Source organism: Larimichthys crocea, chromosome VIII (genome assembly GCF_000972845.2).
Source record: "Larimichthys crocea isolate SSNF chromosome VIII, L_crocea_2.0, whole genome shotgun sequence".
NCBI classification, from domain to species: domain Eukaryota; kingdom Metazoa; phylum Chordata; class Actinopteri; family Sciaenidae; genus Larimichthys; species Larimichthys crocea.
This window is the reverse complement of record NC_040018.1, coordinates 11,808,098-11,823,864: the sequence shown is the minus strand read 5'-3', so window position 1 is coordinate 11,823,864 and position 15,767 is coordinate 11,808,098. Positions and strand designations below refer to the sequence as shown.

Sequence of the window (15,767 nt, the reverse complement as noted above, 5' to 3'; positions counted from 1 at the left end):
CAGCACAGAGTCAAAATTACAAGATTTTTTACTATCTTTACGAATGGCTACATATCTGACACCAGCAGCCAGTCTGATCCTTCTGCTGCAAGCAAGAAGCACCGTCACCTAGTCGGACAGACAGCTCCTCTATCCTGCCTGCAATTCTGTGTAATTATCTTTAAACTGAGCACAATTTTATTAAATAGCTTCTAAATGGATTCAGGTGAGTGTGTCGGGCTAAGTGGTGCCGAGCAGGTATGTGGGCATGGAAAGCATCAGCTCTGGACCTGTCATCATTCTTCACACATCAAACACGTTGAGCTGGCAGTCAAATCCCCAACTAGTGAAGAATGAGACTGTAATCTCCCTGAATGACTTTAAACACTGGGATCAACTTGAAATGGTGCCCTGCAATACAGCAGAGGAAGGATGGGAAAGTATTTCAAGGTTTTTTTTTTTTTGTTGAATGGGGGTCTTTTTTTCCCCCCTTACCTCGTAGCCAAACTGCAGTTCATCAGATGTCAGCATGATGATGTCATCGTCGATCGCTAGCACGGCTTCCGTCTCGATCTCGTCATAGGGGAAGAAGCGGTTACTCAGCTTGTTCTCTTTGGTTCGCACGACTTTGAGAGGAACGCCGATCTTTGGCCAAAGAGACTCTGCCAAACAAACAACGCCATAATAGCAACCACATTTCTAGTTTTATACACATAGAAACATTTTAATAATCATGAAAATGGCCATAATTTGCTGGTCCAAACTTTTCAAGCATGAAAGCATGAGAATGTACCATAATGTTATTGGTCTTTATACTATCTTTGGATCTCGGAGACATCAACTCACACATTTAATTTTATTTAATTAACCAAACAATCAATTGATCGAAAATATCAATTTATATTCCAGCCCTAAATAGAAATACAAATATAGTTTGTAACACAATAATATGCTTTTTAAATAGATTTTAAGGGTTGAACAGAATCATAAAAATGGTCACTATCAGTGTCTAAATATGGCTGAGGAATTATGATGTAATTTACCACTGACAGATATTTGAAGTCTGTCCTGGCAGTGGAAAAAATAGCGCTCTGGGAGTTCAACTTCACTCACTGACTCGTATTGCTACACTAACCCCAAGCACGTGCAAATCTAACCACGCGGCGATTCTTCATGAGGCAGATCAACAAAGTGTTTCTTTCCAGGGGAGCATTTCAAAGATCTTGGGCAGTGTCCATGGCACGGACTATGGCACAGACAGATCACACAGAATGTGTCCCCTCATTAATGGGGTAAAACTGGGGCCTGGCAGGCTATAAGAAGAGCTCCAGGTCCTCCTAACCACGTCTGAGGTCTCCTGTCAAAAGCTATTGTCAGGAAAAGTGCTATGTTAAACGCCCAGAGTTTCTTCTTTCACTCTGCCTGTGCTGCTGTCATCCCTTCTTTTATTTCCAAGGTTGGAAAAGAGACAGTAGGACTGAGTGAATTATACGCTATTATCCAAATTCGAAAACTCTATCTCTACATTGGCATGGGTCAAAATGCAGCTACTGTTAATTCTTCTGTGACTTCTAAAACTGTTTCCAATAACCAACAAAAATAAATTTAAGGTTCTGAAGAATAAGCTATGACTTTAACGCCTGACTGTGAGTTAATCACAGCTGCTGTATAGATATAGGGGATCATTTCTATGAACAGGCACAAACACTGAAAAACAGGTCAAGACAATTTGTCTGCTACAAAACATCCTCTCCAAAAAGAGTAAAGCGTGTAAGAGTAAAAAAAAAACACACACTATGTTACAACAACGTCACAGGAGGAAGCAAAAATAGGAGCCAGTAAACACATCAGATCGAGGCTTGGTGTGAATGAGGAAAAAATCTGCCTTCATATTGGACTGAGCCCTGTGAGCCTGACCCGTCAATGGCCCCTTGTTAATTCTAATGGGTCACAAAGCTCCAGCCAGGCGCCGTTGATGTCTCTAATGAAAAGGCAACTCACAGCAACGCGGGAGCACTTCAAAGTCCTCTCATTACTTCATTACATTAGCTAACTCTTACAGCAGCAGGACCGATTTAAATCCTGGTCCAGAACAGTCTCTGTCTGAGTTAAACCGTCAGTGGGGTAAAGCACAATTAACTGTTGTGTACTTAATTGGCATATTAAAGGCAAATAATTAGAGTGCAAGGTGCAATAAATAACAACTAATAAGAGCTTCGTACGACACATCTCTGATGGACTATAACTGATGATGAGCTGTAATGAAAGACAGAAGAAGAGGGGGAGACAGCTAACAATAAAAAGTTAAACAGAATCCTGCTGGTTAGTCGGGACAGAGACCTACTGACAGCTTCTTTGGATGTTGTCATACAAATACATTCATTATAAGTGTGACTCTGCTTGCTACCACCTACCACTCTTTTCTGTTTTAGGGAAACATGTCACCGAACTGCTGACAGATGAGACTTGGCTGCATTTGCCATCATCACTCATCTGTTGCACATCAGAGGATTCACTTTGGGTTGTAACCAGCACAGCATGGACAAAGACCGGGAAAAGGAAAGCTAAACCCACTCACATGAAGTTAATGGGTCACATTCACATTAGTGGCTGTTACTAGTTTGGCTATTCTTTTTTTGTAGTGAATGGACAGTTTTATAAATCAGGTTTTGCTACAGACCAGCTATGACCAGTTTTAGTGACCACTCTGTCTTTATCAATAAAGGTAGACTAAATATTAGAAACACCAACAAAGTAAGAGTTGGTTGTTGCATCTGACTGCATTGTTTCAGCCAATTAGTTTTACCTAATAAACTGACACATGACTATATCCTGAGAATGTGTTATACTCACCCTCTGGAGGACTTTTGTTCTGGTTGTTCCACACCACCAGCAGCTTAGCCAAGCTAGGCACCTTGGAGATTTCTGTAATGACCCGGAAAAGGCTCTCGACGCGATCGTAGGTCAACACCACAGCGGTGAATCCAGGTGCCCTTGGTGGGATGAGTGGCAAGAACAGAGGGCTGTTCACACTGGACCACTTCTGCACAAGACGGGGAAACACAGAAAAACATGTTTAGGCCGCAAACATCTTTTTTCGTTCATTCTTTTTCATTTCCATGAAAAGCTAGCTACTGCAGAGCTAGGCTCATGTCTTCTGCGTCCCCATCTGTCATGTTTTCCATGATTTAATACACTATAACAGTGCTCCACTGGACAGTGAGGTCACCTGCAGTAATTTCCAGATGATGGTTTTTATTATGGAGCAAGAATCATCCAGTAATGTCTCTCAGGGGCTAACAGAGGCAGCGTGCACGGTGCCAAAAGCTTCCAGTCAGAATGCCAAGTAAACGCAGCAGCAGTAAAAAAAAGGACAAGAAAGACCGAGGAGTTTGTAAACAAGACAGGTTGGTGAGTTGTCTGGGATATTGGAGAAACAGGGTGGGACAGAGAGGGAAAAAGGGGTGCAAATGGGGAGCAGTGAAAGAGCGGAGTGAACAGTGCCAGGTAGTGAACAGTGGCCAACTATCGTCAATGTGGAACCTGGCTCTTCTGTCATTGCCCCTGTTAAAATGGCTCGTAAACCCTGGGAGCCGCACTGACTTCAGCTTAGATCAAGTGACACTATGAAATGCAGTAAGCCACGGGAGAGTTTTGTGATGGTTTATGTCTGCTAAACTTTCAAAGTTACAAATAGACATTTGGATTAGAATGACACAAAAAAACAGAAGACAACCAGTTTTTAGTCTGTGTGCAAACAAATAAAGAGACAAGCCATATTTTTCATTTACACACAGGGTTGCGTCTTCAGAAACTTCATCAAAGGCTCTGAAAATGTTCCACCCTGGTTACAGTGACAATCAGTCTGTGAAGGGCAACGAGAGCATATCTAACACAGTAAATCTGTGGGCTTCTTGAAGTACATATAAAGCCTGTTTCTCCTCTGGTCCCAGGTGACCACATCGTGGTGACTCCTTCCATAGCATCAACACAAGTCTGTCAACAGAGACACAGCCAATGCCTTTTACGCAACATCAGTCACTCCTTCGCCAATAAAAAAGGGGCTTTATTGGCTGACGGAAACTTCCTTGTGGTCATTCTCACATTGTCAAACAAACGGAGGGGGAAATAATTAAACTAACACATAGACGCAGCACACATGCATTTACCACTTAAGTCATTTGTCAAGCAGAATAAATTAGATGAAAAGAAAGCCGCAGCCCAAAATGTCACCAACAGATCTGAAGGAGTTTATTCTTTATATAAGAAGAGGAGCCTTATCTGGTTATTTGAACTGCTTGAGTGGTTCTTCATTAAACTTAAACACTTTAAACTCCCTCAAATGTTCGTAGATTAAGAGCACCATAAAATGAAGAACAGCCAAGTATTCGGGATGCCTTTATCTCCCTGTCTGTCTAAATGGTTTATCTGTAGACACTGAAACAGATTTGTACGTTCACCTTTAACAACACAAGTATCACAGTAGTTGTAGATTAAATCTAATCTTTTAATTTATTGCTGGATGATGTAAACAATAAAGTCGCAACACAAGAGCCAGTACAATTCATTTAGTATTAGGACAGTGATGTGTTTTTTATTATTTTAACGTTAACTTCGGCCAGCTGGATTTCAAAATAGCTGAACTTTTCGTTTTTAAGTGTATTTAAAGTATTCACACCCATAGTGGGTGAACAGTGAAGGACTCCTAACGTTCCTTATACCCCTAAGGAATTATGTCTAATAAATTTTATAGTACATGATTAACATGAATGTAAACACCCTCAAAATAAGCTAGAAGTCCTTACTTCAGTAAAGAGCAAATCAAATGTACATATGTTCAGGTGCCAGTCACCACAAAAATTATATAAACACTGGCAATTTTGCCATGTATAAACTTTACGTAGTAGAAGTATGCCCACTACCTACAAACTCCCAAACAAAAAGCAGCTTGTCCCTTGTTCTGAAACCCCCTTTCCAAAACGGCACCAGCAATTCTGGGAAATGTGCTTTCAATTACCAGCCTAAAGACTACAGGAGGAGAGGGGGGGAAAATGTCTGCTTGATTTATTTAGTGCTCTGTGCAAGTTCCTCTCACCATCCATTCACTGAATCCATCGAGAGAACACTTCATCTCCCTTCATCTCAGGCAGGAATTGGCCAAAGGTCTGTACCCTGACACAATTAACCTCCTCTGGGTCTGGACAAAACCTTGAGAACAGACTGGGCAGGGGGTTGGATGCGCTGACAAAACTTCCTGACATAAGCGTGCAATGTCAAGTGTAAGTACTGATTAACAAACTACCTGCTCAGAGGAAAACAGACAACCATGGCCAAAAGTGAGCAGCTGCAGCCGTAAACCTCTTAATCCTAAATCACTGCACTGATTTCAGCGGGACTGAATTGAAACATGAGAAAACACCACTCAGCGCGCTGCTTGTTTACACCAACACATCTTGATTGTGACTGCCACCTCTCTAATCTTATAATTTTAGTGGATCTACTTTATACTTGGGATACTTGTAAACTTTTGACAGATGCTTTTATGCATGCACACACATGCTCACATGCACAGGCCTCTACCCCACAGGCTGAGGATGGAGGAGACTATAGATCAGACTGGGCTGATTAACAACTCCTGAGAGATGGTCGCCCAGCCAAGCTGTCTACTGCCACAAACTCCCACAACCGCAGGGATGCTAAACACACACACACACACACACACTATTCTTCACATCCAGCGTACTCTCTACAAACACAATGACTCAGACATCCAGGAACTTATTTTTCACCACAGTGGAGGCATCCTCCTAGTGCAGAACTGCTGACACAAACTGGCTGCCTCAGAGCTCGCTGGGTGTACACCAAATTGTGAGACGCTGCATGTGTGGCGCTTCACAAAGAACGAAGGCATCTACTGTCACTCTGCCACAAAGGCTTCGATTTATAGTGCACGGGAGAGCGGGGAAGCTTATGTAGCACTGTGAGCATCTGCATGGTCAAAGCTCCTTTCTGATGTCTGCAATAAAAAAAGACTTCTAGGAATACAACTGCGCCGCTCAGCACAGTCGAGTCCACAGACTGTATGAATTATGTAGCTATATGTTGGAAGAGAACAGCCTTTAGGGTATAGACAGAGCTGGACACTTTTGAAAGACAGTAATGGAACTTTAGGACACAATAATAACACACTAATCCTGTGCAATGGCTAAAAGTCACAAGCAATTGCAAAATGAGTCAACATCAAGTTTACACAGTTGCATACCACCACAGGTGGATTGTTCCACTGCTCGTAAGTGCGTGCAGCATATGGGTAGATGCGGTCATTGATGATCTGGAGCGTTGTCAAGCCAATAGCCTTCATGGAGCTGAAGTATGCGTCCCAGAACCAGCGAGCCTGTATAAAAATGGAACAGAAGTCAACTCTCTATACAACGTTTAAAGATATTCACGTTAAAGATCTAAACAATACAGAGGTGCAGAGTTGGAAATTTGCAAAGAACATACTGTGTGGAGTTGTATGAACCGTCATCTGTTATTGTCACCACAATGGAAATCAATAAAAAAGTAACACCGAATAATTGTACTTTCCGTGTACCAACGTGGAAAAAGAAAGCATTAAACTGTAAACTCCTGGCATGTTGTTATTGCTTATAACACAGTTTTGGTATTTTTATTACATGATATGGACATTACATGATAGAAGATAACACATCAGTGTGAAGTCATAACTGTGAAATCCAGATTTTTCCACTGCGGTCCAAGTCTTAAAAGACCATTTTGCAACCCTCTCCAGTCTCTTCAACAACTTTTCTTCTGAAGCTCTTGAAAAATCTCTTTTGACTGTGTCTGTTTTACTCCAACAGATCTCTGATGTGAAAAGCAGACTTTAATGATAACTGAACTCTTAACCCATAACTTGATGTTATCACATTGGCTGCTGGAACACCAAACTCAAACATTCCTCATTCGAGGTTCACTTCACATTGTGTTGGCCCAAACTGCAGAGATGAAAGAGAATACGTGGACATTCAAATCAAACAAATCAATTCAACAAACCTGAAAATTCTATCGCGTTCATGACCTCTTCTTCACTTTTCATAGAGCAAAACGTAAAAGTTAGAATGAATTGATCAATCTGGAATAGTGCTACTGACCGTGACATATGCGTCTAGCCTCTTTGCCTCCTGCAGGCCCCTATTAGGCAACTTCAAGGGACAGTTCAGAGGCGAGAGAACCCTATAAGAGTTAATGAAGCTGCAAACAACACTGTCTCTTGCCAGGAGGCACCCTGTTACACTGACCCGATTCCAGCCCACCAGCTCTTCAATGACCCACAATTCCAGTGTAGATTATGTGAATATTTGAGAGTTTGTGTCTAAAGCAATGACGTATATTCCTGTCTCATTTTCTTATTACAATGCTTCAGTGTGAATTACTGGCAAATGTGTATCCTATGTTAAACACAAACACACGTACTACTAAAGTCGCTCTTAAGTGGTACGTGAACATGTGACCATTGCCCAAATCTTCCATGTCTGAGTATGAGATGGAGCTTGGGAGATTTACAACAACACAAAAACAGCGTTTATTTTTATAGACGAAGTGAGGAGAATCCAAAAAGACTTTCTAATCTCAGGGGGGATTCCCAACGGCCCATAAATCAGCCGGTGATGAAAGTTTCTTTTCTGACCGAAGGAGGCAGAAAGCAAACTGTGTTGGCCCGAGGGCCCGTCCCACCACCCTCCACCCTCTCCCAGCGCCTGCAGGAATTTTTATGAGCAGGGGAAGAAGAGACAGCGTTTGCAAGAGAAGAAGAGAAAGACTCACTGCATCTTCCAACTTCAACATCCTGACTATAGTCTACACTTATTTCTTCCTATTTGTTCTACTGGCGTACAAAGATGTTTAACAGTACAAACACAGTAACTCTGGCCAACTCAGTCCGTGAGATGACTAAAATTTATTTCACCACTAAAAAGAAAATGAAGTATAATTTAAATTGTTACCGTAAATCTGCTACAAATATTGAAAAATAATACAAACAACTGCAAGTCGTGTCCAAAACATATCCCTCAGTAATCTCAGTAATCTGATGTAACGCTTGGTTAAAGCTGAATTATCTTCTCATTTCCTTCCAGTTTAGAGAGCTCCTCAGCAGCTCTGACTCGTTTGTTGTTTAAAATCATTAAAATAAAAAAAGGTCAAAGAAATGATCAGGAACACTTTAAATTACAGCGGTCGGCCTCAGTTTGTTTAACTCTGTGGAAGTTGTCAAGTGCCTGACAGATGATTTAACCTAAAGGCCAGAATTGGCAGCCAGTGAGCTGTGGATAGAACCAGGCAATCATTAGTGTTTTTAACCTAATCAAAAACAGCAGTGAAACCAAGTCCACTTCAATCATGTGAGCTGCTCACTGGGAATATTATTTTGCTCAAGATTTATTGTCACTTTTAACTGTGATCAAAACATTTCTACACACACACATAACTTGTTAATAATAATTACCTGGTCTCCTACATGTAAATCAGTCCTTATTAGAATGGCTAAAATAAAAAACTAGCAGGATTTTGAATGGAGGAGACCACAACTAAAGACTACAGCTTTAGCAGCAGGTTTCATGTGGGATTAGACCGTCTTGGTGCTAGTGAGCTCCATACTTTCCTGGATTACAGACTGTCCCACTGACAGATCATAAGTCTGAGTGGCTCTAAACATTCTGCTGTACAACGCTGAGATACACCGCGAGCCTGTACGGTGCCCTCTTCTGTTCAACCTTTACACTTTAGATTTCATATTTTACTTCTGGACGTCAGGCTCTGATAGCTCCTTTATTTATGAGGATAAGGAATGAGAACAGGAGGAACTTGGTGGATAGTTCAAAGAGATCAAATCTGCACCTCTAGATTGGTAAGATTAAGGAGCTGTTATTACAGTTTTGAATGATCAAAAAGTCACTGACACCTATCATCACTCTGACTGACTGCTCGGATCAGTATGAGAGGATGTGCTTAAAAAGAAGACTGGACTGAAGAGAAGCAGATGGTATATAAGGCAGAAGAGAGTAGACCGACTTGACATATTCCATAAATTAGCAGCAGAGTGTGTACTGGTCTGTATGGTGCAAGAGAGACTTCAACAAAGTTGGGAATACAGGATTTAAAAAAAAGCAGCTCAATATAGAGGATGAGGAGGAAGTTTAACTCCATCCTGGGTAATAACTCTCCTCCTGTCGTACATATTCTAATTTAATAACAGAATGGGTTTGGCTGTGCTAATTTAATAAAGGTCTGGAGGGTATGGGTCATATTTTGGGGGTATGACCCAAACAAGGGTTCTGGTAGTCAGTACACAAACACGGGCTCAGTGGTCTCACTTGAGCACTGTTATCTCGCAGCTGTTTAGTATGTGGCCTTTTAATACGTGACCTAAATGGATGCAATTACATCATCTCAAATTTGAAAATGAGTTCTGTTGTCTAAACCGAGTCGGCTCACTACTGATGCAAGCTCAACAGTAATCTATTACACTTTGAGCTGGTCTCTAAGAAGACTTGCTCTTTTACTTAACCAAATGTTGTGTCCCTGCATGAGAAACTGAAACTGCTATATTAAAAATATTCTTAATATTTGCATGAAATAAAAAGGGGAAAGGGTAACTGATGAGAAGAAAACTAGTTTCGAGTACTGTGAGCAGCCTCTGACTCTTCATGGGAACATAGATAGGCTCCTGAGCCCTCTGCTGGCAAAACTAATGAAATACATCAGCTTAACCATAAATCAACGTTTCAGCTTAGCTGGTTGAGATTTTTTTTTTAAACTTACATTAAAAAAGGGTGAGGGTAAGGTAAGTGAGGCCTTCAAAGCCCAAAAAGGGATTTAACAGAAATGTGTGCTAGCTGTGCTCTGGTAGACATGTTCTACTCACCAAAGCCTTGCCAAATTACAATTTTAGGGTCTACTGTGAATTTTGACAGATTCAATTTATGAACACACCTACATTTAAAACTATAATATCAAGTAACAAATGGTCACCTTTAATCATTTTTAATTAACTATGTGCAATGAGAAATGTAGTGGAAAAACCTGCATTTCTGTGCCTGGCTGTGATGTACTTTCACTAGATATTTGTAAAGATCGGTCAAGTTTCTGCCCTTACATCAAAATAAAATCAGCATTGTTCAGATTGACTCACTGAAGTCTTTAAGCCTTTACTTCTCTTGACTCTGGTCACAGAGAAAGCAGTTCAGGGTCTCGACTGTGTTTGTGTGAGCAGTACAGATCGCTGGCCCCACCAGAGATCTTACGGATCAAGAATAGCAAAAGCATATATATTAAATATTACACTCTTTTATCAAAGATTTGGAGAAATGTGTTGTATTTTACATGAAATGTTTCTTTAGCCTGAAATTAATATGGTGCTATGTCCATTTCATGTATAAATAGACCAACGTGATTCTCTGCAACTCAATTTATTTGCTCTTTTTTTGTTGTCCTCATGAGATTGTAATAATAACACTGAATGGTTGATCCTATATATATATATATTCGGTCCATTAAATCATCTGTGCTCGATTGCGTAATGTAAAGTAGTTGTATTTGTGTGAGTGGCAGGATGTTCTTATCAATCCCGTGTGTCCCGGTGAGCTCTGTTAAATGTGTCAGTTACCAACTTGCAAATACCACAAGTGCGAATATTGGGACAGAGCCATTATCTTCAAGAGCTAAATCCATAACATGGAAGAGCTTTGTAAACAAGCTTTTAACATAAAGTGCTCTGCACGCCCATTAGGCCCTGGTACAAATCCCCATAACACTCTCTATGTTCTTCTAATGTGAGCTTGATTTCATCTGCTAAGTGGCAGATTCTCCTTCATGTGTGACCTCCATTGAACTATGCACATGCTTTGATTTTTTTTCCAATTGTTCAATTTGTTTTTCTTCAGAAAACTGATCACCATTATGTACCTACAATCTTTAACCTCTGTTAAGTATACAGACAAAAAATAATAATTATTATGATAATGAGGACAGCAAACATGGAGGCTTTTAAAGTGTGACTGAGTACGCCATTAATTTGTCCAAATTCATAGTAAAATGACGTTATTACACAGAGTACTGTGACTAGCAGATAGCTATAAAAAAATCTATGCTACAAAGTTAGCTGTGAGCTATGCACACACACACACACACCTGATGAGCAGGCCGTGTTTTTGATCTTGTCTGGTGTAATCAAATCCCAAGCCCGTCTCTGAGCCCTTGGCCTAAAATGTCTGTTTGGCCAGTATAATTACTAAATGGACTAGAGTTGATACAAGGGAATGAGGAGCAGCTGAAGCGGTGCACTTCTCTCATAGCTGCGTTCACTTTTGTTTATTGTGGCTCAATGCAGATATCAAATGGAAAAAGAGAGTGAGCTGTCTTCAGGGGTTAGGTGCATTTGACTCAAGCTAAAATCAACACAGTCGAGTCTTCTGAAAGCTTTTTAAAATCTGCACTGAGCGAAGGAGGTAATTCAAGGTTGGCTGGTACAGATGTATGTCAGACGTACTCTAACCCTATTGACAGCACCTCTGACCACCATGTCAAGGCACTTGAAGTTTTTAAAATGGTACACATTGTGACTATTACCTGTCTCTGCATCTCTTCAACTTGTCTGTGAGGAATACTCTTCAGGATGGTGTACATCTCTGACAGCTTCTCCTCTGGAATAACCACAGATGCCCTGTGCAGAAAGAGTCAGTCAACTGAAAATGGTAGACCGTTAAACCATTTACTTGTTTGCCCCACCAACAGCTCAGTGAGTTAGACTGACCTTTTCCAATCAAGTACTTCAGAGAATGGCAGAATGTAGGAGTCAGCGAGGATGACGGGGACACAGCCAGCCTGTAGCACATCACTGAGGGCAGCCTGACCCAATCGTGCTCCCCGCAAAACCACACAGAACGAAGACTCCTGCAGAGAAACATTTAGAGAAAACTGTTAAAAACCTAAATGAGACCAGGCTCTATTGATCCATTCCCACTGCTATAAGGAACCAAAAACCTTTAAAGGAACTTTAACCACCTCATCATTATTAATGCAGTCGTGCTTCTCACCTGCAGGATCTGAGGGTAGTCATACACCTGCCCCTTGTAGCAGCGTTTTCGGGCAGAGGCGGCGCCCTGTGAGAGGTTGCTGCACTTGTCCAGGAGGAGCAGTGCTTCTCCGTTTTCTTCCTTCAAGCGCTCCAGTTCAGCACGGTACTCTCGATGGATGGCAGTTTGAGAAGACAGAATAAAGTAGCGCCGTGGCCTGAAGACAGGAGCAACTGTTATCAAGGCATACTTTATACTGTTAAATAACTCTGTAATCACAGCTAGCCTGAAGAGTGCTGAGAAACCACAAATACTTTTATTTTATTTACAAGTCCTTTCTAAATACGTCATTATGTTCTCTTGGAGCACCATCTGTGGATAAGATGTTGTGGATAAATGAGGTAAAGTGATTGTAATTTGCTCATGATGTGATACTCAAACAAGATAATGAGAGTTAAGAGATGTACTCACCCAGGCTGTCTCTCAGGCAGCTCAACATCCGCAGACAGGGGGCTGTACACGGGGATACTGACGTCATAACCCTGTCTGTAGGTCCAAGTTGAGAACCCACCTCCAGCCAGCAACACTCTGAAACAAATTGACCTGGACTGTAACAATGCTCCAACACACTGGGGAATCCAACAGGCATGAGCTTAAGAAAACACAAATTAATTCATTTGCTCTTTTGCTTCCTACTGCCACCAACATGCTGATGATGTGTGGCAAGAAGTGACATCAAACAAGGCTTAGTGCCCTGGTTAATAGATCCCATGTAGTCCACTAAGTGATAAAATGTATTTTGGATCCTGTTCTATTCTCAGGCAAGGTGAACATAAAGTGGAAACACACCGTCAGTCACACACACCTGGTTCTGATGAGGCTCCAAGCCAAATGCACTCCAGCTGGATGAGCCCAGGAAATTCCTTGCAGCTAAGGATAGTGTTCATTGTCTGAAGGCTGTGTGTTCACAAACCCAACCTTTTCCACCCTTAACCATCACTCTAGCCTACAGGACATCTTGAAGCACACAGGCTCCTTGCTGGTAAATACAACCAGATTTGAAGTCCCCTCAAGGCCTCTTTAAAACATGTTATCTCCCAGTTGCTTGTAAATATCTTTCATCTTTATCAAATGACCATTCTTAACACTCTGTGATTGACTGCAGTTATATTAAATGCTACTTAGGGTTGCGTAATCTACTGTAGCATGACAATGAATTTCATCTGTCCCGGAAACAGAATGTGAATTTATCCTTTTGATTTATATCAGACAGAAGTTGCTAAAAGAACAATGAAAACATGAAGTTGATAACATGCTCCCCTCCTATTCTCTTTTTGATCATTTTAGGCTGTTTATGTCTGAACTGACTGTGACTTGAATTGACTTCATTTGTGGGATTAAAAAGCAAAATCCTGCAATCCCTGCTTAACAAGTAACACTGTTGTCTGTATCATTACTCCAGAAAATGATAAATCCAGTTACAGGTCCCTCACAATAATATCAAAAGTGCAGTGTATATGTTACCCTACTATAGTGCTGTCAATGACACATAACGTTACAATTATAGTGTAGTTATAGTATAGTAAGTAATATTAAAATAAGATGAGGTAAATATCTTACATTTAGTTAACAGATAAGTGCCAAGCCAAAGCAGCGATGAAAACGGCTTTTAGATCATTTTAGGCTGCATATGTCTGAAATGACTGTGGTAATACATCATCTGATGCACTTTTTAACAGTGGTAACTTTGATTAAAATATGAATAAATGTTGTTGTTCCATTCTGTTAATGCAGCCTGTTAACGTCAAGAAGCCAGAAATGATTTAAACATTGTGGAAGTGAGCTTTTAAGACAGTAGTGTAGCTACCTGTCTCTGGGCACATCCAAGGCGGTGTTGTAGTCCGGGGGGCCTCCAGGTAACATGTTGAAAAGCAGGTGATTCATCCCTTTGTCCCATCTGTCAAAATATACACATGATTAGTTCAGTTAATTAACAGATTACTTGAACAACTGAAAATGAAGTAACTGCAGATTTGCAGTTTTATTTTTTTGCTTTTTTCCCCATTTCACATAAATGTTAAACAACTTTTTTATTTTACACTGGCTAGAAAAGAGACATTTTGAGACATATCTTTGGGTTCCTGTGAGATTTCCATCTTATGTTGGTATTGGTCATTACTTTTGGCAATTTAGGACCCAAATGATTAATGTTTGGTATGTTTGGTATCTTTTTTGGGGGGTAAAAAGCTACATTTGAGCTTTAACACCAATAATAACAACAAATATATTAGAGCAATTTGAGAAAAAGAGGTGCATAACAAGTAATGAGTAAAGAGCAATGTGGCAAAGCAGTAAACATCTACATAAGATGGTTCAAACTGATCAAGACACATTTTTTTTCCTGACTGGGTCTTGTGTTTACCTGGGCAGCATTGCCAGAGCCTGGGCAGTCTCTCTGATGCGCAGGGAGTTCTGATTAAGCACATCAATAGATGGGATAAAAAGACATGCCCTGGTGACGTCATCAGTGTAAAAGTCACTGTCGGAAATGGCACTGAGCAGGTCATTGTATTCTCGAGACAGTCCGGTACTGCTGATGGGAACTCCCAATTCATCCACAAACTTCTGCAGGGGGTAGATGTAGACCTACAAAAGAAATCATTTTAACAATAGGTCATCATTTTAACAAGGATCACAGTGAATGAATAGGATTGGATTTGCCTTTAGTGACAGGAGAGCTGCTTTGACAGGGAGTCACCTTGATTCTGTTTTTAGGATTGTAGCCACATCTGTACACATCAAAACAGGTGTGCATGCGACAGCTGAGATCACCCCTCTCAGGAATGGGACTGGAGACAGGCAGGCGGACCAGAGGCGCGTCGTGGACACTGCGCTTATCCAGAGTCCAGTCAGCGGCGGACTCGATGGAGTGAGGCCAGAACTGAAACATCCCAGTGGCAATCAGTCCGAGCAGCACCACAGAGAAGAGGGTGATGTAGTAGATGCGGTGCTTGGTTTTCATCCGTGGGATGAGAGCAGGGCCCCGCGAGCTGTATTTCCCAGAGGCATACATGCCTGACACCTCTGTCTCTGTCCAGGCAGGCACTGTGAAGACAAGTCACTGATCAATGACAGCTTCAAGGACCACTACACACAAGCAGGTACTGTCTGAACCGAGGTCCGATAAACACAGTTACAGGTCACTCATAATAATGCAGTGTGTATGTTAGCCACTAACAATAACCTGCCATCGACATAGCTCATTGTAAAGTTACCATGACTGCTACCGAGCCAGTGTAAGGCCAAAAATACTGAACGTAACTCGAAGGAAATATCTCAGATTGTTGGATTAACTCCATCTTTTCCAGGTGAACTGACACAACACTGATGACAGCTGCTGGTTTATCCTAAATCCTTAAATCCAGCTAAGGTGGCTAACCGCAGCTGTGTAAACACTCATGCTAAGTTAGCTCACTAACGCCCGCCGACAGCGTTAAAATATCTATTTATTTAACGTCATAGGTACGTGTCTTACCCACCGAAGTGTTTACAGGATCTGGCGTCGACAGCTCGTCGTTGTTAATTCATGGCAATGTTACAAGTTACACTCCTGAAAAACAGTGTTAGCGCAAACCTAGCATCGAGCTAACGTTAGCACTCCCCCCGGAAGCAGCGCAGACGTTCAGTGATTTCTTCTTCGGGTCTGACTGACGT

At 41.3% G+C, this 15,767-nt stretch overlaps 1 protein-coding gene across 2 annotated transcripts in view; it reads right to left on the bottom strand.

Moving 5' to 3' along the window:
* ext2 (exostosin glycosyltransferase 2) overlaps positions 1 to 15,767 on the bottom strand; it is a 19,125-nt gene extending 3,358 nt beyond the window's left edge. Inside the window, exons 1-11 of one of the 2 annotated variants that reach the window (XM_019272599.2) lie at positions 15,589 to 15,767; positions 14,812 to 15,158; positions 14,476 to 14,699; positions 13,921 to 14,010; positions 12,525 to 12,641; positions 12,075 to 12,270; positions 11,792 to 11,931; positions 11,608 to 11,701; positions 6,242 to 6,373; positions 2,833 to 3,022; positions 475 to 641 (exon numbers count right to left, since the gene is read on the bottom strand). In XM_019272599.2, the coding sequence (XP_019128144.1) occupies positions 475 to 641; positions 2,833 to 3,022; positions 6,242 to 6,373; positions 11,608 to 11,701; positions 11,792 to 11,931; positions 12,075 to 12,270; positions 12,525 to 12,641; positions 13,921 to 14,010; positions 14,476 to 14,699; positions 14,812 to 15,126 (1,665 nt within the window). In that variant the 5' untranslated portion in view covers positions 15,127 to 15,158; positions 15,589 to 15,767. The remainder of the gene's footprint in view (positions 1 to 474; positions 642 to 2,832; positions 3,023 to 6,241; positions 6,374 to 11,607; positions 11,702 to 11,791; positions 11,932 to 12,074; positions 12,271 to 12,524; positions 12,642 to 13,920; positions 14,011 to 14,475; positions 14,700 to 14,811; positions 15,159 to 15,588) is intronic. The other variant, XM_010731147.3, reaches the window with a different exon arrangement.